At 40.7% G+C, this 25,164-nt stretch overlaps 1 protein-coding gene across 1 annotated transcript in view; it reads right to left on the reverse strand.

Annotated features, from left to right (window-relative positions):
* The window catches only part of LOC122559576 (structural maintenance of chromosomes protein 1B-like), a 143,442-nt gene that overhangs the window by 70,801 nt on the left and 47,477 nt on the right, over positions 1-25,164 (reverse strand). Inside the window, exons 11-16 of the mRNA XM_043709282.2 lie at positions 24,062-24,241; positions 16,532-16,678; positions 16,237-16,374; positions 15,806-15,922; positions 13,571-13,677; positions 10,457-10,598 (exon numbers count right to left, since the gene is read on the reverse strand). Coding sequence (XP_043565217.2) covers positions 10,457-10,598; positions 13,571-13,677; positions 15,806-15,922; positions 16,237-16,374; positions 16,532-16,678; positions 24,062-24,241 — 831 coding nt within the window. The remainder of the gene's footprint in view (positions 1-10,456; positions 10,599-13,570; positions 13,678-15,805; positions 15,923-16,236; positions 16,375-16,531; positions 16,679-24,061; positions 24,242-25,164) is intronic.

The raw sequence follows: 25,164 nt of genomic DNA on the forward strand, positions 1-25,164 counted from the left end.
TTTATTTCTGTTCAGTGCGTTTCAGTGAGCAAACTTACATCCAGAACTTGATATTCTCTAAAGGTGCCTGATCTCTCCTCAACAAGCTATCCCACACGACAACTGAAATGAGCTTATGGTGCAATGGTAGCGCGTCTGACTCCAGATTAGAAGGTGGTGTGTTTAAGTCACTTCAAGCTCACTGAAGCTCAATTTCTCCATGTTGTACATCTCTATGACTATGACTAAATCAAAAATTCATAGGTTGTTTAGCCTTTCCAGCTTTGCATTTTTATCTAACTCTTGCTATATGAACATTAGGAGCAAGTATCAACATTGCTGATTCGATTGTTAGCTCAAATCCTCCTTCTTGACTGCCCAATAACATTTCACCCCTTTCCTTAACTAAAATCTATTTACTTATGCTCTAAAAAATACTTAAGGACTCTCTTTCCACCACCTTTTCAGGCAAGTTCCAAAGGCTCACCTACCTTCTGAGAGAAAAATTTCAATTAATCTGGCGAGTTTTGAGAGGATTTTGAAAAGACATGACCCACTCTCACCTAGTATCTCTACATACTGATGAGAAGGAGACCGCTTTGACTGGGACAAGACATCCATTCTAGGACAAGCCAAACAGAGACATGTGCAAGAATTCCTAGAAGCATAGCATTCCAAATGGAAGTCTATCAATCAACACATTGACTTAGATTTGCCACCCCCTGAGAAAAAGAACAGGAAATGACAGCACCGTCCCAAGGAAACCCAAACATATAAATAAAAAGCGGGCCATACCACTAGTGCTTCATCCGGAGGCTCACTGATGATGTTACCTAGTATAGTGACGTAAGGTCTGAAAATGAACCTTGCAGCTCAGCGAGCAAACTTACATCCAGAACCTCAACCTGAGCTACAAGTCTTCTCAAAACTCGCTAAGAGTATTAAGTCTCATGCAGTCTTATTACTAAGCTTATGCTATAAAAATTCTTATAATTGCCTTAAGAGTAGCAACTATCTTTGTAGCTATCAGATATTTTTAACAAAAGGTGAAGAAGCAAAGTACAGGGAGGATATGAAGGCAAATTAGCTTTCCCATCCAAGTGTCTAGGATCTAGATTACACTACCTAGAAGTGTAGTGGAGGCAAGTTCAGTTAAGACACTCAAGAGGAAATTAGCTGTTCATTTAAATAGAACCACTGTGCAAAGGTATGGGGAAAAGGCAGGAGAATGGCGCTAATTCATGATGCTCATTTGAAGAGCCAGTATAGACACAGTGAGCCAAGCTGCCTCCATCTGCACTGTAACATTTCCATGACTTTCTGAATCGAACTTAACTTCAATTTGAAAATCTTGCAACACCATTTAGTTCTGTTTTTTTTAAAACACTAAAAGACGAATTACAATATTTCTTTTCAAATTATTTTGAAAAATGGTATGCTGTCTTAATCGCATAAAGAATTCAATTGTAAATGCTCACACTTAGCAGCAATATTTATTACACCTGCCACTGAGATACTTTTCCACCCCCCCTTATGATCCAACAACTTCTCAATCCTGACTATAAGGGGTCTAAATTGGATAGACCCTAAAATTGAGAATGGGGAACATGATGCATAATTAACCAGAATGCACTCAGATGTTAGCAGCACATAAATGTTACATGTTTATTATAATGATGCATGCAGCCAATGCTGAATACACTGATGAGTGGCACACTTGCTTTAACAGGGTCTACAAATTTATATAATGCTAGTGCTCTGACTTGAGCACATGGTACTATTGGACATGTCAAGCCCCAGAATGAAATCTGGCTTGAGAGGTCTTTTTATTATTTCAGTTAGCACAATGGTCAGTCACTGAAACATAGTCACAAACGGGTGAAGAATATCTTTTACAACATAATTTATTAAACAAAAGCCAAAATAAATCAACCAAAATTCGATGACTCTATAACTAACCATTTAGTTACAGAACTAGCTCAACGATAAAAGACAGAGGGTTGTGGTGGAGGGTTGCTTTTTAGACTTAAAACCTGTGACCAGCAGTGTGCTACAAGGATCAGTGCTGGGTCCTTTGCTTTTCATCATTTCTATAAACGATTTGGATGTGAACATAGAACGTATCGTTAGTAAGTTTCCATTTGACACTAAAATTGGAGGTGTAGTGGACAGCAAGGGTGGTTACCTCAAAGTATAACAGGATTGTGATCAGGTGGGTCAATGGGCCAAAGAGTGGCAGATGGCGTTTAATTTAGATAAATGTGAGTTGCTGTATTTTGTAAAGGCAAATCAAGGCAAGACTTCTACACTTAATGGTAAGGTCCTGGGGAATGTTGCTGAACAACGAGACCTTGGAGTGTAGGTTCATAGTCCCTTGAAAATGAAGTTGCAGTTAGATGGGATGGTGAAGATGGTGCTTGGTATCCTTGCCTTTATTGGTCAGAGCATTGAGTATAGGAGTTGAGAGGTCATAGTGCAGCTGTACAAGACATTAGTTCAGCCACTTTTGGAATACTGCATTCAATTCAGATCTCCTCCTATAGGAAGGATATTGCAAAACTTGAAAGCATTCAGAAAAGATTTGCAAAGATGTTGCCAGGTTAGGAGCAATAGGGAGAAGCTGAATAGGGTGGGGTCATTTTGCCTGGAGCATTTTAGGCTGAGGGATGACCTTATAGAGGTTTATAAACTTGCAAGGGGCATGGTTAGGGTGAGTAGATAAGATATTTTCCCAGGGGTGGGTGAGTCCAAGATTAGAGGGCATAGGTTTAAGGTGAGAGGGGAAACATTAAGAACCTAAGGGACAATGTTTTCATGCGTGTATGGAATGAGTTGTCAGAGGAAGTGGTGGAGTCTGGTACAACCTAAAAAGGCATCTGGATAGGTAGGAAGGGTTTAGACAGATATGGGCCAACTGCTGGCAAATGGGACTAGATTTGTTTAGGATATCTGGTCGGTACGAATAAGTTGGACTGAATGGTCTGTTTCAGTGCTCTACATCTCTATGACTGTATAACATGCTTGAAAGTTCTGAAGACACACAGCAAAACAAAGTATTATCCAGTTTCCTGACACTATCCATTACAGAGACCAAAATATGGAGATTTTACCCTACTATATTAAATCTTTAAGTTTGACTTAAGTGATTCTTCACAGACCTTCCATGTGAACGGTAAAGTCTTCTTATGCAAATACTTACAAATCTAAGACCTTAGAACTTCTCAACTTTTAAAAACCTGTTCATTTCTAGTCTGTTTTGAAAGTTTTACAAAGTAAACTTTTATACGGGGGTAACTATGCTTTCTCTGAACTATTCCATTCTTTCTGTATTTGCTTTTGACTCCAGTAAGGTCTCCGCTGTACCACCCTAAATTCTTCTCAATCTCTGAGTTTTCTAAGCAAAAATCAATCCTTGATTATCCTAAGCCTAAGACAAGTTAATGGCCTTAATAATTACCTCACTTATTGTAAACTACCATAGTAAAACTAATTTTCTGTTAAAACTCCAGGAGGTCCCTACTTTCTGACATATAATGGATTAAGTCATTATTCCAGACTCTGATCTTGTACTACAACTTAGTCTGCACTTCTATAAGCCAAATTGCATCTCTTCAACGCAAAATGTATTCTGCTGCAGAAGAGTCCAAAACGAGTTAAAAGAAACAAAGACCACGAAGAAGCTGCAATGATTACAAAACAGGTCAAAGAGTGCCACAAGATTTGTGGATGCCATTGCAGAGGTGTACAGGAAGATACAAGTGTTCTTGCCTCAGGGGCCAGGATTTTGAGAAGGGGGGGGAATAGGTAACAAATACTTTTCTAGACCTGAGAAGTATGCAATGTCAAAAGACGTTTAGTGATCTCACAAGGTCAATCAATATGTCTGAACATCACGATAGCCTGACAACTTAATCAACAAACACGCTACACTGGTTAGCACACCAGCTTTGCTCACAATCCAAATTTCTCAGCAACCTAACTCTCACACTTGGCACTACAACAGTCTGTACCAGGGTTCATGGCCAGGGATGAGAGTAACCGAATACAGAATGGTCTGATTTTGTTTTTGTGACAAAGATTCATCTAATTATAGCACTTTTTATGACCTGTAATGAAATGCAGGTAGTTCTAGGTCATTTCAAGTGGGTATAAACATTTTTCCCTTGTTTACCTTTGATTATTACAAGACCAATACATATGTATAGAATTGATAGAGTAAATTCAGCATTCAATGCAGTTATGCATATGATATGGAATGAAGACCAATATAAGGATTATATACATGCTAAAAGAAGGAAAGGGCCATGGCAGTGCCTCACAAACTATTTCACAATGTGATCTCATTTTAATCCACCCTATCTTCTCAGAGCAATCGTGGATGAGCAAGATCCATCAACAAATATACAGAAGAACTCCTGAAAATAAACATGACCTTAGGGGCCAGTAAAACAAAAAAACAGTAATAAAGCAGCAAAGTAAAATTTGATCAGTTATTATCAGAAACATATTAAAATATAAGAGTTTAGTATACTAAGTATAAAATATTATTCAAAATGCTCATGCAGTTTCCAGCCAAAATCAGCCATGATGCCAGAAGATTCAGTGAAGCCTCTTCTCCCCAGAGAGGCTAGGAACATAAGGTCCTGCATAGCCATGCCAAACATGTACCAATAGGATGTGGCTGAGACGCTTAATGACTAGAATCCTCCTGGGTTAGAACCAGAGCCTAAAGTCAAGCAGTGGGCTGTTGGGTCAGGGTTGATTGGTATTGGGGCCTCAGTCTGAATGAGAAGATCCAGTCATCATGCAGGCAATTACTTCTGAGGCATGGGCAGAAACAGGAAAATAGCACAGCACAGCAAGATGCCCTATATTATTCCCATATCTCTTTTTATTCCCAGTATCCAGAAATCTATCAATTTTTGACTTGAGCTTACTCAATGATTAAGCTTCCACATTCCTCTTGGGTAGGGAATTCCAAACCTACACCACCCTTTGAGTGACAAAATTCCTCATCATCTTAATGTTAGAATAAAGAACAGTTCATTTATGTCCCCAGATACTAGAATCATCATCCAAGAGTTCCATCCCATCCACATCCAACCTATTACATCCAGTTGGATTTTTTTTAAGTTTCAGTGACATCACCTCTCAGAGAATACAGAATTAGTTTCTTTCTTTCATTTCTCATTAGACAAAACTGCAATGCCAGGGATTAATCTGGTGTGCTGCCATTTCTTCCATGTGGCAAATCAATACTTCCATAGATAAGGAGACCTCAATAATATTCAATGCAATTGCAGAAAGAGATTTCAAATCCCCTCACAAAGATCAACATATCTAATTACTTAATTCTGAAGAAGGGTCACTGGACCTAAAATATTAATTCTACTTTCTCTCTACAGATGCTGCTGGATCTGTTGAGATTTTCCAGCAATTTCTGTTTTTAATTCCTAATTGCTTGCTGCACATGCATGGTGACTTAAAGTGATTCATACAGGCACCTAGATCCCTTTAGACATTAATATTTCCTTCTCACCAATTAAGAAATACATTTTTCTTCCTACTGAAATGGACAACTTCACCCGTATCCACATATATTAAATTTGTCATTTCCTATCCCATTCACTTACTCTCTTCAAGTCCCTGTGAAGTCTGCATGCATCCTCCTCACAATTTACATTCCCAACTAATTTTATGTCATCAGTGAATTAGAACTTTTTTTTCCCTCTGACATACAAATCATTAATAGAGATTGCGGCTTGCATCCTAAGATCCTAAAAGCTACAAAGATAGTGGGATGCATTGGTGCAATTTTCCAATTCTGGAGAAGTATCTGAGGATTTGGAAAACTGTCAAAGTGACAAGCCCTATTCAAAAAGGGAGGCAAAAATGGGTAACCTTTGACCAATTAGCCTAATATCTATGGTTGGAAAAGGATTGGAAGCAATCTAATCAAGCAGAGTCAGCATAGCTTCATGAATGGGAAATCATGTCTGACTTATTTATTAGAGTCTTTCAAGGAAGTCTCAACCTGAGTGGACAGAGGGGAACCAGTAGATCTGTTGTTTTTGGACTTTCAGAAGGCAATTAACAAGTTACTTCACAGAAGTTAAGTCACAAGATAAAAGCCCAGTGTTGGAAATATTATATTGGCATGGATAGAGAATTGTCTAAAGGGTGGGAAATAGTGAGTGGGAGTAAGGGATTCTTTTTCAGGTTAACAACCAGTGATCAGTGGGGTTACACAGGGATAAGTGCTGGGACTGCAACTGTTTACAATATGTATTAATGACTTGTCGGAAGGAAGTGAATGGACTGGAGCCATGTTTGCAGACAGCACAAAAATAGATGGAAAGGTAGGTTGTGAGAAGTATAAAAACAGTTTACAGAGAAAAATGATAGGTTAAGTAAGTGGACAATACATTAACAAATGGGTTATAATGTGAAAAAATGTAATGTTGCTCATTTTGGAAGGGAGAACAAAAGAACGTTATTTAAATGGAGAAAAACTGCAGAAAGCTGAGACACAAAGGGACTTAGGATACTTGTGCACAAAACACAGAGAACTAGCAAACAGAGGGTCGAGAGTCTTTGGCACTCCTTGCCACAGAGAGCTGTGGGAGCACAGTTCTTGTGTATATTCAAGGCTGAGATAGATAGATTCTTGTTCGGGGGGGGAAATCTAGGGAAATGGGGAAAGGCCAGGAAAGTGGATATGAGGAATGTCAGACCAGCCATGATCCTTTTGAATGGCGGAGCAGGCTTCAGAGGCTTAAGGTTTCTAATTCTTATGGTCTCACAAAGGCACAATATTTGGTTATCAGCAGGTTTCCTTGCCCATGTTTGACCTGATACATTGAGACCTCATGAGGTGCACTGTAAATATTGAAAACTCCAAGGTAAACCTGCTCTTGATTGTATATCACTGTGCCATCACCTCTATTGGGCCTGTTCTACTGATGGGAAAGAACATATCCAGGGTTGACATTTCTGGGACATTGTGTGTCGGGTATGATTCTGTGAGTATGACTATGTCAAGTTATTACTTGACCAATGTATCAGACAACTCTCCCAATTTTGGCAGTAGATCCCTGATGTTAGCAAGGAGGGATTTGTCGGTTTAAAAACCTGAAAGAACTGTGGATGCTATAAATCAGAAACAAAAACAGAAATTGCTGGAAAAGCTTAAATCTGGCAGCATCTGTGGACAGAAATCAGAGTTAACATTCCTCATTGAGTGACCGTTCTTCAGACCAGAAATGTTAACTCTAACTTCTCTCCACAGATGCTGCCAGACCTGCTGAGCTTTTCTAGCAATTTCTGTCTTTGTAGGTTTAACCAGGCTGAGTTTGCTGATGTTGTTTCCATTTCTTTAGTCAATGCCAGGTAGTTAATCTGGTTTCACAATTTTTTGTGTTGATAAAACAGTAATTTAAGAATCCCCTATATCAAGGCCAAGAAAATATACAGATTTCATTCCCTAAAAAATGTTAGTGAATCAATTTTTTTTAAAAATGACAATAGTTTCAGGGTCATTAGGCTTTTAATTTCAGATCTTTCATAAATTCAAATTTCACCATCTGCTACGGTAAGATATAAACCTGGTTGTCTAGAACATGACCTAGGCCTCTAGATTACTAGTTCTGCATCAATACTACTATGCCACTTTCTCCTCTCATTTCTCCTACAGATTCAACGTCCAGGCTGTTCCAGCTTCCATCAAAGACTCCTTCTCTTCCATTTTTCACTGTTCTGCTAATCACAGATTCTGTCTCTAAAGAATGAGCAAGATTATGAAAGAGCGAACTGCTGATAATAAACTGAAACAGCTATGCAATAGATAATTTGTGATTAGATGAACACCTCTGTCTCTCCTGCAGTTGCTGTTTTTCCTCTCACAACTTTGCAATGACCTCCTACTGATATGACTGCATTGTTGTGATTTCTTTTAACCTTGATTGGAAGGTTGAAATAGGTATTTAAAATGGCTGGTTTCTGAGAAACAAGAGTCAGATATATTTGAAATGGCAAAAAATTTCCATCCTCAGTATTGTTAATTTTAAGTGCTTGATTTTTTTTTTGTTTGAACATTTTAAATTTAAACTGTAAATACAAAACAATTATGAGCCATTCAACTTTTCTTGAGTGATTTTTGTACAAGGTGTATTTCTTAGCTGTTTCACAGATTTTAGGTCACCTTTGAAAATGATCAATATCTTTGTTATGGACCAGGCCGGACACCTTCAAAACATTTTAAGAAGGTAGTCCAGAACCTAACGTATCTAGTTGTTTTAAGCAGATTTAAGGTGAATATTCCAGGAGCAACACAGCTGGTCAAACCACTTGGTTTTAAACAAAACAGAGTTTATTTACACAGGAACAAAAGAATATTGAACTTACAATGACATAACTATTTGAAAACCTAACCGACACAAAAACACAATTTAACAAAGAGCTGTTCTGATTTCCTGAAACATTCCATAATACACCCCTTAGCAAAAAGGTAAATTCTAACTCAGTTTCTTACAGGAGAGAGATGTCAGAGAGCGAGAGATGATCAGCATGGAGCTATTTCTTTGGGTCCCTAGCTAAAACTTGACTAGCAGCTTTGAACAGATTGCTTGCTAAAACCTGAGCTGGGAGAACTGGCCGCTCCCCTTTCATTGTACAATTGTTTTGAAGCAAAATTTGTAAGCCTTTTTCCTGAGGCAGTATCTGTTAATTATAATCAATGGGCTAATCCTATTCAAATTGGAACTTCTGGCGTTTACATTGAAAAAAAACATGAACAACATAATCTTGTTAAAGGAGTAGCATCGTCACATCTTCAAAACCCAGAACCATTGATTGCTCCAGGTTCTTCAATATGGTGGCCAGTATTAACAAGGCAATTGTTTCAGTGTCCACCAGATCTAGAAAGTGTGCTTGCGTGTAATCCTGTTGAAAACCTAGATGCAGTGTCCCTGGAAACGGCCAAGTTATTCAAGGTTAATTGCACAGTGGTGATATCATTCAATATGGCATTGGACATTGATCTATAGTATTGACTTCTTTGACACATCTTCCAACAAATCATAATTATGTGTGTAAGGTTATCTTCCTATGGTTGGAACCTCAATGTATTCCTTTCTGTCATCAATGCAGAGCCCTTCTCTGGATTGAATGTGCCACAGGTCTCTATTGGTAGCCACTTGAGCTGTGTGTTCCACTATATTTTGACTTGCTTTACTATGGAGGTAAAATAAGTGCCAATATCTGAGCTATGCCTAGGGAAGTCTGGAGTGCTTAGCTCGGCATTGAGAGGATTATTCTCCTCTGGAGTCTTTCTCTATTGGAATGACTTGATATTGAGAAAGGTCTCAAAGAAATATAACGACATTAGTTAGGAGAGAGAAGGTGGCGTACCTGAGAATGCACACTAAACTTGCCTTTCTGTGCTGATTTAAAAGAAAGGATACAAGAGATATTCCAACACATTATTTGAACTGTTGACAGACACATCCCTATTGTTCATGACTCTAGATGAAATATCTAGGGTTCCCTGCTTGGCATGTTTGAGGGCAATGATGCTAGGCACTCCAGTCCTCTCTCTAAAACAGTATATGTGAGATTGTTTGCAAAGAAAGGAGGAGGAGGTTAGTGAGTGTGTTCAGAAGTTAAATAAAGATGTTTAAGAATCACACAAAGAGTGGCCATGAAAGAAGATTTTAAAAAAAGGATGGAACAAAGATAAAGAGGTCATAGAGCCACAGACCTGTACAGCATAGAAACAGACCCTTCGGAGCAACTTGTTCATGCCAACCAGATATCCCAAGTTAATCTAGTCCTATTTGTCAGCATTTGGCCTATATGTCCCAAACCCTTCCTATTCATATGCATCCAGATGCCTTTTAAATACCTCCACCACCACCACCACCTTGTCTTGCAACTCATTCCACACATGCACCCCCTGTGTGAAAAAGTTGCCCCTTATGTCCCTTTTAAATCTATCCCCTCTCACCTTAAACCTATACCCTCTAGTTTTTCAACTCCCCTACCCTGGGAAAAAAGACCTTGTCTATTCACCGTGTTCATGTCCCTCATGATTTTTATAAACCTCTATAAAGTCACCCCCCAACTTCTGCCACTCCACAGAAAATAGCCCTAGACTATTAAACCTCTCCCTATAGCTCAAACCCTCCAAACCATTACACTACCAAACAGTGTTTATGCGAGTATGCTGTCATTGCACAACCGAATGGTGACATTTAGAATATAAACAGAGGATCAAGTAAAATTGAGTCAATAATTGGAAAACAATCAAATCTTCAACTGATCTACCAAAGATATTTTGAGAACGCAAGTTTGTAAATTGTAATTTGGTTCAATGTTTTTGTGGTAAAATTGAAAGGAATATATTCGATTAACTCATTACTTCAAATAAGCTAACATTCTTGAATGTGCTCATTCAGGAATTTGGAAAGAAACTTCATACCTTCTTTAACTTCACTACTTCTTCTTCATCTTTCTCAACAGTTTCCTTCCACTTCTGGATTTTTTTGACATCTTCTTCAATTTGGCTATATGAGTATTCGAGTTGGATTGAGAGTCTTGTTTTCTGGTTCTCAAACTCTGATCTGCAATGTGGACAGGAACACTTTCAAAATAGTGAAATATTAATTATAAGAAGAATTTGTTTTGCATAAGACCATTGCCGCTTTGGAAATAGACTAATCACAGATCATTTACAATAACATGGATAAATGCTAACATAATATAGTAGGGCAAGATTTTATGTTCACCACTTGGGTAATAATCTGGCAGCGTAGATTGCTTAGGCAATGGAGATGAGTTTTCATTCCATTACTTTCAGTGGAATGAAAAGCTGACAGGTTGTAGAAAGGGCAAATTATCCTCAATTGAACGTTTCCATTAATTTGTCATACCAAGGAACATAACACGCTGATTTTTCAATCTAATTCGAAGTTTGTTTTCCGACATCAGATTTAACTATTTGCCAAAATGCCAATAAACTTTCAATTGTGTATTTCAATAACTTAAATTAAAAATCCTTTAATGCACCAATGACGCACTCTGGCTGCAAGTGCTCATCTCCATTTTTCTCATGTTGAGAATACACATGTGCAGTGGTAGCAAAGCCTCAGATTTAAATTAAGGCTGAGTGCTAAGAACTTTAAAAACACCTGAAAATGCAATTAAAAGTGAAGAGAAAAACTGTTAAACAAAATCAAGTTCTAAATTGGAGGAAAGCTAATTTTGATGTTATTAGGCAAGAACTTTCAAAAGCTGATTGGGGGCAGATGTTCGCAGGTAAAGAGACAGCGAGAAAATGGGAAGTCTTCAAAAATGAGATAACAAGTGACAGTATATTCCTGTTAGGGTGAAATGAAAGGCTAGTAGGTGTAGGGAATGCTGGATGATTGAGTTAAAAAAAAGGAAGCATATGTCAAGTAAAGACAGCAGAGATGGAGAGAATCCTTAGAGGAGTATAAAGTCAGTTGGAGTTTACTTAAGAGGGAAATCAGGTGTGCAAAAAGGGGACATGAGATAGTTTTGGCAAATCGGGTTAAGGAGAATCCCAAGGAACTTTTTAAATACATTAAGGACAAAAGGATATAGAGTCTTAGAGATGTACAGCACGGAAACAGACCCTTCGATCCAACTCGTCCATGGCGACCAGATATCCCAACCCAATCTAGTCCCACCAGCCAGCACCCGGCCCGTATCCCTCCAAACCCTTCCTATTCATATATCCATCCAGATCCCTTTTAAATGTTGCAATTGTACTAGCCTCCACCACTTCCTCTGGCAGCACATTCCATACATGTACCACCCTCTGATCAAGTGAGAGAATAGGGCCCATCAAAGATCAGCAATGCAGCTAATGTGTGGAGCCACAGGAGATGGGGGAGATACTAAATGAGTATATTGCATCAATATTTACTGTAGAGATGGACATGGAGATATTGAATGTGGGGAAATAGATGGCAACATCTTTAAAAATGTCAATATTACAAAGGAGGTGGTGCTGGATGTCTTAAAATGCATGAAAGTGGATAAATCCCCAGGACCTGATCAGGTGTACGCTAGAATTCTGTGGGAAGCTACGAAAGTGATTGCTAAGCCCCTTGCTGAGATATTTGTATCATCGATAATCACAGGTGAGGTGCCGGAAGACTGGAGGTTGGCTAGCATGATGCCACTACTTAAGAAAGGTGGTAAGGAAAAGCCAGGGAATTAAAGACAAGTGAGCCTAACTGGTGGGCCAGTTGTTGAAAGGAATCATTAGGGACAGGATTTACATGTATTTGGAAAGGCAAGGACTGATTAGAGATAGTCAGCATGGCTTTGTGCGCGGGAAATCATGTCTCACGAACTTGATTGAGTTTTTTGAAGAAGTAACAAAAAGGCCTGTGACCAGTGGAGTGCCACAAGGATCGGTGCTGGGTCCACTACTTTTCATCAATAATATAAATAATTTGGAAGTGAACACAGGAAGTGTAGTTCATAAATTTGCAGATGACACCAAAATTGGAGGTGTAGTGGACTGTGAAGAAGGTTAGCTCAGAGTACAACGGGATCTTGAACAGATGGGCCAACGGGCCGAGGAGTGGCAAACGAGTTTAATTTAGATAAATTTGAGGTGCTGCATTTTGGAAAAGCAAATCAGAGCAGGACTTCTACACTTAATGATAAGGTCCAAGGGAATGTTGCTGAACAAAGAAACCTTGGGATGCAGGTTCATAGTTCCTTGAAAGTACAGTCGCAGGTAGAAAGGATAGTGAAGAAGGCATTTGGTATGCTCTCCTTTATTGGTCAGAGCATCGAATATAGGAGTTGGGAGGTCATGTTGTGATTGTAAAGGACATTGGTTAAGCTACTATTGGAATACTGCATGCAAGAGGAAGAATGTTGTGTAACTTGAAAGGGCTCAATAAAGATTTACAGGGATGTTGCCAGGTTTGGAGGGTTTGAATAGACTGGGGCAATTTGCCCTGGAGCGTCAGAGACTGAGGGGTGACCTTATAAAGGTTTATAAAATCATGAGGGGCATGGATAGGATATATACACAAACTCTTTTCCCAGAAGTGAGTGCGTCCAACACTAGAGGGCATAGGTTTAACATGAAAGGAGAAAGATATAAAAGGGACCTAAGGGGCAACTTTTTCACGCAGAGGGTGCTGCGTGTATGGAATGAGCTGCCAGAGGATGTGGAGGAGTTTGGTACAATTGCAACATTTAAAAAACATCTGAATGTGTATATGAATAGGAAAGGTTTAGAGGGATATGGGCCAAGTGCTGGGAAATGGGACTAGATTAGGTTAGGACATCTGCCCTGCATGGGCGAGTTGGACCAAAGGGTATGTTTCCGTGTTGTACTTGTCTATGACTCTTCCTCTTCTCCAGTAAGTTTTGATTTACTCTTTTAGGTGTTTTTAAGGATTCTAACACTCTGCTATTGCGCATGCTCCTGAGTGCCAGTGACAGCAATCAATTTTTATAGGCAATCACCGTAAGTACCTATTATTACGCTGCCCCTTTCCAATTAAGTGCATCATAGTTATAAATAACTCAAATAATGAATAACCTTTTCTTATCTATTTCTTCTAACTGCTTCACATGCTCATCCTCATACTCCCGAATATTTGCCACACCAATCTTGGTACAAAAGTCTTCAAACACTCTATCTTCAATCTATTTAGAACAAAATAATGACTAGTTATTCTGAAGATACTTTTTTAGCATCACCCTAAAATTTCATCCAGAAATATTGCACATCATTACAAATAAAACTTCTATTCCAAAACATAATTGGGAACCATGGGGTGAAAATGGGCAAAACATTCAGCTAGATTATGGCTTTTGGTGAGATAGTGAACTGCGAGTTTCATAAAGGCTGCTCATTATGCATCTTCTTATTTCTTTTTCCACTGACTTCATCCATGTCAAAAGTGAAAATTACCTCCACAATATCATAACTGTAATGACAATTCATATTTGAACCAAGAATTAGGACTATCCATTAGCTGTTGTACAATTATTGGCATTCTTAGATATTTTCCTTTCCAACTTTCTACCCTTCTCTCCCTTACTTCAGTTATTCTTATAGGGCATGGTTTCACATACAAGGCGGTATCCAGTGTCTCTTGTATGCGCCTGTTCTTCACGTATGTAAGTTAAACTCAAAATATATTTAACTACACAAGGTAGCACAATTAAGCCCATTGTCCATACTTCATGCCTATAGTCTTTTTGTTGATTTGGGTGGATTTCAGAAATCATTGGGAAATTCACCACATACAGAGCTCTTGGAGGAAGCCTTATAATGAAGCAGAAATATTGTGACAGATAAGCGTTAAATATATTGACAACTTACAATTATTATTATATGCTGTTGTCTATGTTAGATGTTTTTATAGCAGTGATTGAACATTATTCAGTGTTGTTATAAAGTGTTGAGATGCAGTAGTGTACTTTTCCCCACTGCCTGGGAAATCCTGATCTGAAGTGATTTAAATGTCTGACTTTGAAAAGGTACTGGCTGTTGCTTAAATTGATGGGGGGGGAGAAAACAGCCAGTTCCTCCATAAATTCTTTAAATGACAGGCCACCTGGTGTGATTTCGAAAATAATCTTGACTTATGTTCTATCCTATTCAATAGGTTCCATAATGTGAAGCTAGAATGGTTTGTTTTGAGAGATGAACTGACATGAATTTTTTTTTAGAAAACTGATGAAGCACTTAGTTCTTCTGATGGTTGTGCACATTGTTGGACTGACAGTTTTAAGGAGACATTAAAGGTTGATCTGACTCGTAGTTTCTAAATAGATGTGTGGTTTTACACACCAATGACCAGTTTTTGTTTGGCTTGGAGATTCTTTTCTATGCAGTACATATTTGACTGACACATCCACTAGATTATGAGTTTATTTTCACACTTATTTCAACAAATGCCCGTTGCCAACCCAGAGTTCCTGACATCTATCCATAGCAGACATTAGGTAAGGGCAGACAAGGGTAGTAGTCACATGGACACATCCACTTGGAAGTTACTCTCTAAGCTACTAACCATCCTGACTTGGAAATGCACTGCTGTCCCTTCATTGCTACTGGGTCAAAATCCTGGAATCCACTCCCAAGCAGTAAAGTGGATTTACCTACACCAAATGGACTGCAATAATTCAAGACATAGCTTACAACTACCTTCTCAAGGGTAACTAAAGATAGGCACTAAATGCTGGCCCAGCCAGCAATACCCACATCCCATGAATGAACAAAACTAAAGTAGTTATAGAGGATACATTGAGGTCAAAGGTCATATAAGAAGGCACAGAGATATGAGGAGCATGGGAGTATAACAAGATAGGTGGTTACAAGGGGGCTTGGGCTGGGTGAGGGCAGAGAGTGGGTGACAGCAACGTGGTTTAAAAAAAATGTGGAGAACTGGACTGATGTTCCTGAAAACAGTAGCAGGCCTTTCAACTGGGCCCCTTGGCACTAACACATCTTCAATGTTGTCTCAGACCTGCCTCCTCAGGTGAAAGACTTGAATTTTTACTACCTACACCATTAGATGGAAGTATGGCCAGTGTGAACTTCAAGAACTGACTCGACTCACTTTTCCCAAAACAAGGACAAAAATCCAGACCTTGAACTTCCCAGATTAACCTGAAAATAACTACTTATGCTTTTGTGTATATATTGAAATTTATTTATGTATATACTTGCCTGCTTGTTTTTGGAATCCTTTGTGTTAGTCCTTTGCATGAAATATATTCTAATGTATACTGGATTATCTAGTAACATATTTAATGTACTTACTTCATGCATTTGATTCTGAATGTGTCGCATTTTCACCTCCCTATCCTCGATATTCAATCTCACCATGGTCATTTCAGACTGCAGATTTGCCAGTCCACTTTCTAGTTTTGATCTTTCCTAATTAAAAATTCATAATAAGGCATAAGGCATAAGAATGAACATATTTTAACCATGCTACTTTGAATAAAGAGGATATTTTGCTCAATACATTCAGGTGCACACAGTGCCTGTTTTCTATGTGCAAAGTAATACTGAAGTGGGCAGTTTAAACTGGGGACTTTCTGTACAATGGAGAGAAAGAGAACTTGAAATTATTTGAGAACAATTGAAAGGAGAAAGAATGTCTGGATTTTTCAAATTAGTTCGGCTAATAACAGGGTGAGTAATCTTCCTGAGACATTATTATTCTTTAATTTTTAATAAATTCTTACCATATGGCTATTTGTCAAATGCTTTTTTCTAGTTTGCTCCAAATCATTAAAGGAATATCTCATTCTCGTCTCTGTCCCTTTGGCTTGAGCCTGCAATTGCCTCAATTCAGCTTCCTTCCGATTCATTTTCATTAACTCCTGTAAGTTAAGGGAATATCAACTCTATATTTCTAGCTGTTGGACTATAAGAATAAAGATAAATTTAAAAAGAGCTTTAACATATATGTGCATCAAATATAAATACATTCACAGCAGCTTTAAAGCAATGTGAATAGCAAACATCAGTTTAACTCACCCTGAGTTCAATTCTCAGTTTCTCCTTAATTTCTTTCAATTGACTGATCTCCTTCTCATCCCAGCACCTGGCTTTGAACTTCAGATCACTAGAGCCCCCAGAAATGACACCAGATTTTAAGAATAGTGTTCCATCTAATGCCACTGTCTATGTTGTAAAAAGAAGATTGTAAAAGAATAACTATACATTTACCATAAAATGCATTTAAATTCATCTGCATACAAATCTAGTAAACTTCTGTCAAAAGCTAACAACTCTTAACATCTTAGCACATGTTGCCAGTTCCAGTTTGGAAAAAATAGTTTACATTTTACAACTAGACTATACCATTGGGTAAAACTCCTGTCACCAACTCTGGCACTGCATGAACTACAATTCTCAATGGTGATCACACATCTTCTCCTTACAAAGTAACCTTTTCTCCCCACTGTGCTTTCTACACATTCTTAATGCTTCTCCTGCTCATACATGACTACCAAATGCTCCTGCACCTATACACTGTGTTCTTTCACTTCATCGCAAGAAAACTGGCCCATAATTGGGCCGAGTGGTGTAAAACTGGCAGGGGACTGACAGTCATCAGTTTCCTTGTTGCTTACAAGCAGAAAATTCTTGATTTTTCTGAAGAACTGCATGACCACTCATACGGATACAGGTAGACATGAATAAGCTACAGTCCTAGTAAGCTTCTATGTGCTTAGCTATGCCAATATTATTACCAGTGCCAACTTATTTTGAATCTGCACAAGCACTTCTGCAGATTCTACAACTAATTCCCTTTCCTCTCTTATGCAGGAACTAGTAGCACCTAGCCAATTTCCATACAGGGCAGCACCAGAAACCCTCAGCTCCAACTTCACCTCTGAAGCCAGAGAAGCCTCAGAGGATGCACCAGCAAGGCACTTGTACCTTACACCAACTCAGGAACTTTAATATCTGTGGTACACTTCCTAGATTATATTTGGGAGCATCATGCAGTGAACACATTGCTGACACGAATCTACATCTGGTCAAAGAATTGCCTCAGGTCAATGACACTCTGTAGGCTGCCAGAGACTGGGACCTGCTCAGCCTCAGGCCAAAGACATGTCCTTTTCTTAGCCGTTAATGAACTGATCAACCTAAAGAAACATCAGGAAGCTTTGACATATGCAGTCAGCAGGCTGGAAGGATTGAAGAGTCCACCAACGTTGACAGTGTTGTGTTGGTTTCAGCGCAAGTGCCTAGTTATCTATACAGATAGGTTGGCTAGCGTTGTGGAGAACCAGTTGCAGCAGAATGCTCAGTGGCTTCCAGATGTGCACACAGACTTGAACTCCATCATTTTAAGTGCTCAGCATCAATGGTAAGGCAAGAGAAGGATGAAGCACTTCAACCTCACTCTTGTCTCCCGAAGAGGAGGGCCAAATGTGACAGCTGGCAGACAGGGAGGTGGAGCTACAGACAGGCACTGCAGAAGCTTCTTCTCAGGATATTCCAGAGGTACCTACCCACTTCACCTTATCTCTGCCTGAGATCTAAAAGCCTGCTGCAGAACAAGTTAAGGAGTGAGAGTCTTAATTTTGGCAGGAGACACCCAGCAGGTCTGGGCACTCTAGAGCTAAAGGTAATGGAGGTGGCGGGAGACACTAAGTATTCCAAGTCAACAGGGCCAAACACGGAGCTGAATTTCTTCACTCCAGCTGCAGAAGTCAGACTGCACTCAGATGCAGCTGAAAGCAGAAGAGACGAAATTATACTGAGGTTGCATACATTGCATGGGTGGAACATCACAATAACTAATTTTTCACTTTTGTAAGTGCCATTTCACGTGCAATGTTAAAATGTCTCCTCCAGTATAATTTTCATTCTTGCACCTCATTCAGTCACATCCATGTGAGAATCATAGAATGTCTACAATTTGGAAGCAGGCCATTTGGCTCATCACATCCACACCAACTCAATGAAAAACATCCCACCCAGATCCAAGCCCCTGCATTTTCCATGGCTAAATCATTTAACCTACACATCCCTGGACACGATGGGCAATTTAGCAAGGCCAATTCAGCTAACCTGCACATCTTTGGAAAATGGGAGGAAGCTGGAGCAAACCTAAGCTGACATGAGAACATGCAAACTCCACAGAGGCAGTTACCTGAGGGTGGAATCGAAACGAGGTCCCTGGCACAGTGAGGCAGCAGCGCTACCACTGAGCCACGGTGCCACCACAGAATGAGGAGCCACTTCAGATATCCCAAGGATGAAAGAAGTTGCAACCACCAAGTGTTGTTTATCTCTCTCAAACATCTGACTCCTTGACAGCAGATAGCCTCAAATGGTAGGGATCCTTGAACCATGATGGCAAGGACGGTATCTAAGGCATTGCATTTTAACATGGACAATAACGAGGTTGAATGCAATGAGAAGGGAATATGCTCGGGCCAGGCCTGCACACATCATTCTACACTTAAACACACCATGTGATTGAGAGTACAGAAATAGTGATGATTCCACCCATTTCTGAACAGTAAAATTTATTCTGTGTACCAGTTTTTCCAGGGGAAGGCAAAGCTGGGATTCAAGGCTGCGAGATTTACAAGGCAGCTCCCATGTCTATTCTTCTTCATAGCTGAAAATGTGTTGCTGGAAAAGCGCAGCAGGTCAGGCAGCATCCAAGGAGCAGGAGAATCGACGTTTCGGGCATAAGCCCTTCTTCAGGAATGAGGAGAGTGTGCCAAGCAGGCTAAGATAAAAGGTAGGGAGGAGGGACTTGGGGGAGGGGCGTTGGAAATGCGATAGGTGGAAGGAGGTTAAGGTGAGGGTGATAGGCCGGAGTGGGGGTGGGGGCGGAGAGGTCAGGAAGAAGATTGCAGGTTAGGAAGGTGGTGCTGAGTTCGAGGGTTGGGACTGAGACAAGGTGGGGGGAGGGGAAATGAGGAAACTGGAGAAATCTGAGTTCATCCCTTGTGGTTGGAGGGTTCCTAGGCAGAAGATGAGGCGCTCTTCCTCCAGCCGTCGTGTTGCTATTGGAGGGGCGGGGCTCAAGGGCGGAGGAGCGGGAAGTGGCGGAGATGCGGTGGAGAACATCATCGATCACGTTTGGGGGGGAAATTGCGGTCTTTGAAGAAGGAGGCCATCTGGGTTGTTCGGTATTGGATCTGGTCCTCCTGGGAGCAGATGCGGCAGAGACTAAGGAATTGGGAATATGGGATGGCGTTTTTACAGGGGGCAGGGTGGGAAGAGGTGTAGTCTAGGTAGCTGTGGGAGTCGGTCGGTTTATAGTAAATGTCCGTGTTGATTCGGTGTAGCGGAGGAAAAGGTGGGGAGGTGGTGCTACATCGATGACTGTATCGGCGCTGCCTCGTGCTCCCGCGAGGAGGTTGAACAGTTCATCCACTTGACCAACACCTCGAATTTACCTGAACCGTCTCAGACTCCTCCCCCCCTCCTAGACCTCTCCATTTCCATTTCGGGCGACCGAATCAACACGGACATTTACTATAAACCGACCGACTCCCACAGCTACCAAGACTACACCTCCTCCCACCCTGCCCCCTGTAAAAATGCCATTCCAGATTCCCAATTCCTTCGTCTCCGCCGCGTATGCTCCCAGGAGGACCAGTTCCAATACCGAACAACCCAGATGGCCTCCTTCAAAGACCGCAATTTCTCCCCAAAACGTGATCGACGATGTTTTCCACCGCATCTCCGCCACTTTCCGCTCCTCCGCCCTTGAGCCCCGCCCCTCCAATCGCCACAAGGACAGAACCCCACTGGTCCTCACCTACCACCCCACCAACCTCCATATACATCATATCATCCGTTGTCATTTCCGCCACCTCCAAACGGACCCCACCACCAGCGATATATTTCCCTCCCCTCCCCTATCAGCGTTCTGAAAAGACCACTCCCTCCGTGACTCCCTTGTCAGGTCCACACCCCCCACCAACCCAAACTCCACTCCCGGCACCTTCCCCTGCAACCGCAAGAAATGCAAAACCTGCGCCCACACCTCCCCCCTTACTCCCCTCCAAGGCCCCAAGGGATCCTTCCATATCCGCCACAAATTCACCTGCACCTCCACATCCACACACATCATTTACTGCATCCGCTGCACCCGATGTGGCCTCCTCTATATTGGGGAGACAGGCCACCTACTTGCGGAACGTGTCAGAGAACACCTCTGGGACACCCGGACCAACCAACCCAACCACCCCATGGCTCAACACTTCAACTCCCCCTCCCACTCCACCAAGGACATGCAGGTCTTTGGACTCCTCCATCGCCAGACCATAGCAACACGACGGCTGGAGGAAGAGCGCCTCATCTTCCGCCTAGGAACCCTCCAACCACAAGGGATGAACTCAGATTTCTCCAGTTTCCTCATTTCCCCTCTCCCCACCTTGTCTCAGTCCCAACCCTCGAACTCAGCACCACCTTCCTAACCTGCAATCTTCTTCCTGACCTCTCCGCCCCCACCCCCACTCCGGCCTATCACCCTCACCTTAACCTCCTTCCACCTATTGCATTTCCAACGCCCCTCCCCCAAGTCCCTCCTCCCTACCTTTTATCTTAGCCTGCTTGGCACACTCTCCTCATTCCTGAAGAAGGGCTCATGCCCGAAACGTCGATTCTCCTGCTCCTTGGATGCTGCCTGACCTGCTGCGCTTTTCCAGCAACACATTTTCAGATCTGATCTCCAGGATCTGCAGTCCTCACTTTCTCCTATTCTTCTTCATAGTGCATTCATGTGATGAGAAAAGCTGCACAAAGTATTGCCTCTCGCAGGTTCAATCCTCCAGCAATTCAACACAATTTGCCATCTAATTCAGCCAATGAGCAATCTAAAACATTGAAGTGCTCCTGATGATGGAATGTAAAAAAAAATTAAGTTCCTCAGGATTCCTGTCAAATTAACGGGTACCATGAGCAACTAAATTGTACAACTCTCAAATATCATACCCGAACAACTACCTCATTAGCTAACTAAACTTAGCACCATAAGAAGTTAGTGAACTGACTCACTGAATCTTGCTTCTTCTCTGTTCTGTAGGGTAGCATACAATCACATGGATAATGAGATGTTTTATTCAGCACCACAAAAGGTCAAGGATCCCAAAAATAACATTTTCCACAAAAATTGCAAGGTTCATATACTCTGCACAATGTAGGGCAGCTTGACAGATTAAGAACAAAATTCCAAACTATTAAACAAAATCCAAGCACAGCTCATTTTTCCTGGAAGCAGGTGGTTATTAGATTCTGTTTGGGCTCTCAGGCTCTGCAATGGTCTGATCTATCATATTCTCTTGGACGGTCCTCTTGATCAGTGTCCTGATCCTCAGCCTCATCTTCATTTTAACAGACTGCTATCGATCTATTTCGTCTGCATGCAGGATATTCTCTCTTTTTCAGCTCCTGTTTAAAGGATACAGCAATGCCATAATGTTGCAGTAGAACAGTTCTGGACCATTTTGTAGGGCCTGCCAGACATGCAAACCTCACATTAATGAGACATGTGGCCCGTTCCATAATGGCCCTACTTAAAGAAAATACCATATGATGTTGGAGATTTCCATGCTCTTTATGGTGCTAAAACTTCCTCATGCAGAGGTGAGGGTTACTGTAACCTATTTGAACAATACTTCTCGACCTCTCAGCCCCCTCCTATTCACGATGTTCAAATGCTCCCTACCAGTATCACCATTCCCTCAGTGATCCAGTACAGTGAAGCCCACTCCCTTGAGCTGTCAATTTCCCTCAGACTCCATGGTTGCCCTGATCATTATTAATTAAATACTAGGACTGACTTACAGGCGGACCCCAATTGGCCATGGCCCAACACCTGCCCTCATCTAGCAGACTGATCTCTCAGCAGCATCCTGATTGACATACTTGTAGTGCCCAGACTACTTACACTTGACCTATAGTATTGACTGTGTACATTTCTTGGATTGTAAAGACACAGATGCCTGGACTCTGCAGGAACAAAGTGCTTGCTTGACTTTGGCCAAACCTGATTGACCCATTGTTTAACTGATGCTTTTCTGATGAAGGGCTTATGCCCAAAATGTCGATTTTCCTGCTCCTCGGATGTTGCCAGACCTGCTGTGCTTCTCCAGCACCACACTCTTGGCTGTAATCTCCAGCATCTGCAGTACTCACTTTCGCCCCAATGTTTAACTGGATGAGACCCTGGCTGACTACTGTAGTATCAGTGACTGACTGTTGTCTCCCCTCATCTGACTAAGGACTGCCCCCTTTAGACTTTCACCCATTGCCATTTGCTTGAAATACATGCAGTGTATTTACTGCATGAACGGCTGGCATATGTGGTTACAGGATAGTGCCACACAGCAATAGGTCCACCTGTAACTTACAGATTGACTGTTCAGTCACAAGCAGCCTGCCTCTCCCATTGCATTAAAAAGTACTACAAGCAACAGAGGCTGGAAGACTCAAAGGCAGCACTGAACTCAAAATGTGCTGATAAAGCAATGAGATCCAGACAGAGGCTGTAAATCTTCAAGTAAGCCATATTGAGCACTAAGAAAGCCAGTTAAGAACAATCAGATAAATGTGTGATGTCAGCATAAAAGCAGCCAGGATAGATGAATGAAATGCATGGTTATCTGTCCATGCAAAATGACCTAGTAGAAACATGCAAATCAGAAGTGTCCCTGAGCTCAAAGTAAAGCACTGAAGTGAAGTCTACGTTGGTCTGACAGCAGGCATAATTATGTGACAAGATTGGTAGTTTGCCAGGGCCAACTTGTGTGGATAAAGGATTGAGGAATATTCAGGAATATTAGGAGCAGTTGCAGTATGGCTGGAACACGCAGTGTGTTTGAGCTACTGGATCCAAGCTCTGTTTTACCTGTTGGCAATTTGCACCATCTCGTTTGTTAGTGGAAAACAGCGGAATTGAAAGTGGCACTCAAAAAGAGTGAATGGACGCTTTACGAAATGCAAACATATGGAAATAAGGTCGTCACCATTCAACAGCTAGACTCTTGTCACCATTTAAGGATTGAAGGAAAAATTCATGAGAATCTCTGGCAATGTCAAGAGTCTGATTTTTTTTCATTCACATTGTACTTTGCCACTTTTCTTGCCATTCCAGGGAGGTGAAATTTTGCCTGAAGCCCTTTTCAAAATTCATTTCTTACACATCTGCAAAAATAATGTTTTTGTTAATAACAAAATAAAATGATGATAATTTATTGAATGCTGCAAAAAGTAGGAAAATAGTGTACATCCAATTCAGATGGTAGCTAACAGGAATGCAGCTCTTCCTCTCCTATGTTCTGGAATGCACTGCATGGAACAGTGGTGATGGGCAGTGAATGTGTGTAGGATTATAGGGAAAAATCAGGAGATTGACACTAAAACAAAAAGCTCAGAAAGCTGGTGCAATTACAATGCACTGAACAGCTTCCTTCTGCACTATAACAATTCTCTGATTTTAATATCTGATAGACTATACAAATACCTAATGCAGTTCAGTATAATTAAATCTCAGTATTATTTATGAATAGTCAATTCGCTTACTTTAAGCCTCTCTGTTCCTTCAAATGCAATCTGCCTTGCTTCTTTCAAGTTCTCACATACTAGTCCATTACCACAAACAAACTGTACCACTTTCTTCAGTTGAGGTGACATACACTGAACGACATCAATCATCATTTTCGCTCCTTTAATTTCTCGCAGCTGTTCATTGACTGGTTTTATCTGTAATCATTTAAAAATAAAATGACATTATACCTTTACATCTATATATTTATTTTGAAAAGAACAAGTCAGGCAAAATTCAAGATAAAGCCCCTAGGAGCACTGTAACGTAATTCAAAATACCAAAGGAAACTTACCAATTTAAATTAAATTGAAATTTCATAAGGGCAACCCCAGTTCAAAGTGCCCAATGGGCACAGAAAAGCAGAAGCATGCAAATGGACTTCATGTCTTTTAACATAAAAATATATTTCCAAACATATTCACTTTCTTGAACAATGGCAATATGTCACCAGCAAGAACTGTAGAACATTGGAGAAGATTTTTTATCCTCAATGTACACAGGGCAGACAATGGATAAGGCAAATGCAACTTCAACTTGAGAGACCTCAAACATTGTGATGATCAGATCTTATATGCTGAGTATAGTTAAACAGCTTGAAGTGAAAGTAAGACATCTAAATAGGTCATCTGTATAATACAGGCCCACAGCATAAAGTTTACTGGAAAGAATGATCTTGGATCCTGGAGAAAAGGATTGCGAGACAGACTGCATTGCTGAGTGTGGAGGATGAGAGGAGAGGGAGATCAAACTATGTGGTTCCTACTATCAAAAAAATGATTAAAAAATTATTTTTTATTCACCCCACCGCTACTTCTAGTGAGGGATACTTGCCTTTGATCTTTTTTCACTCATTAGATTTCCACTTAACTACAGCAAGTTGACACTAGGATCCTAATGATGACAACACAGGACCTGATCTGCATTAAAAAGAGATAACTACTTGTTTCTAGTGGAGTGACCAAATGAAAATAGTAGATTAGAGTGGTGCTAGAAAAGCACAGCAGGTCAGGCAGCATCCAAGGAGCAGGAAAATCAACGTTTCGGGCAAAAGCCCTTCATCAGCCCCAAATCAAAATAG

This window comes from Chiloscyllium plagiosum, unplaced genomic scaffold, assembly GCF_037043375.1.
Source record: "Chiloscyllium plagiosum isolate Xiang-an unplaced genomic scaffold, Cpla_swu_hap1 HiC_scaffold_19, whole genome shotgun sequence".
Classification (NCBI taxonomy): Eukaryota; Metazoa; Chordata; class Chondrichthyes; order Orectolobiformes; family Hemiscylliidae; genus Chiloscyllium; species Chiloscyllium plagiosum.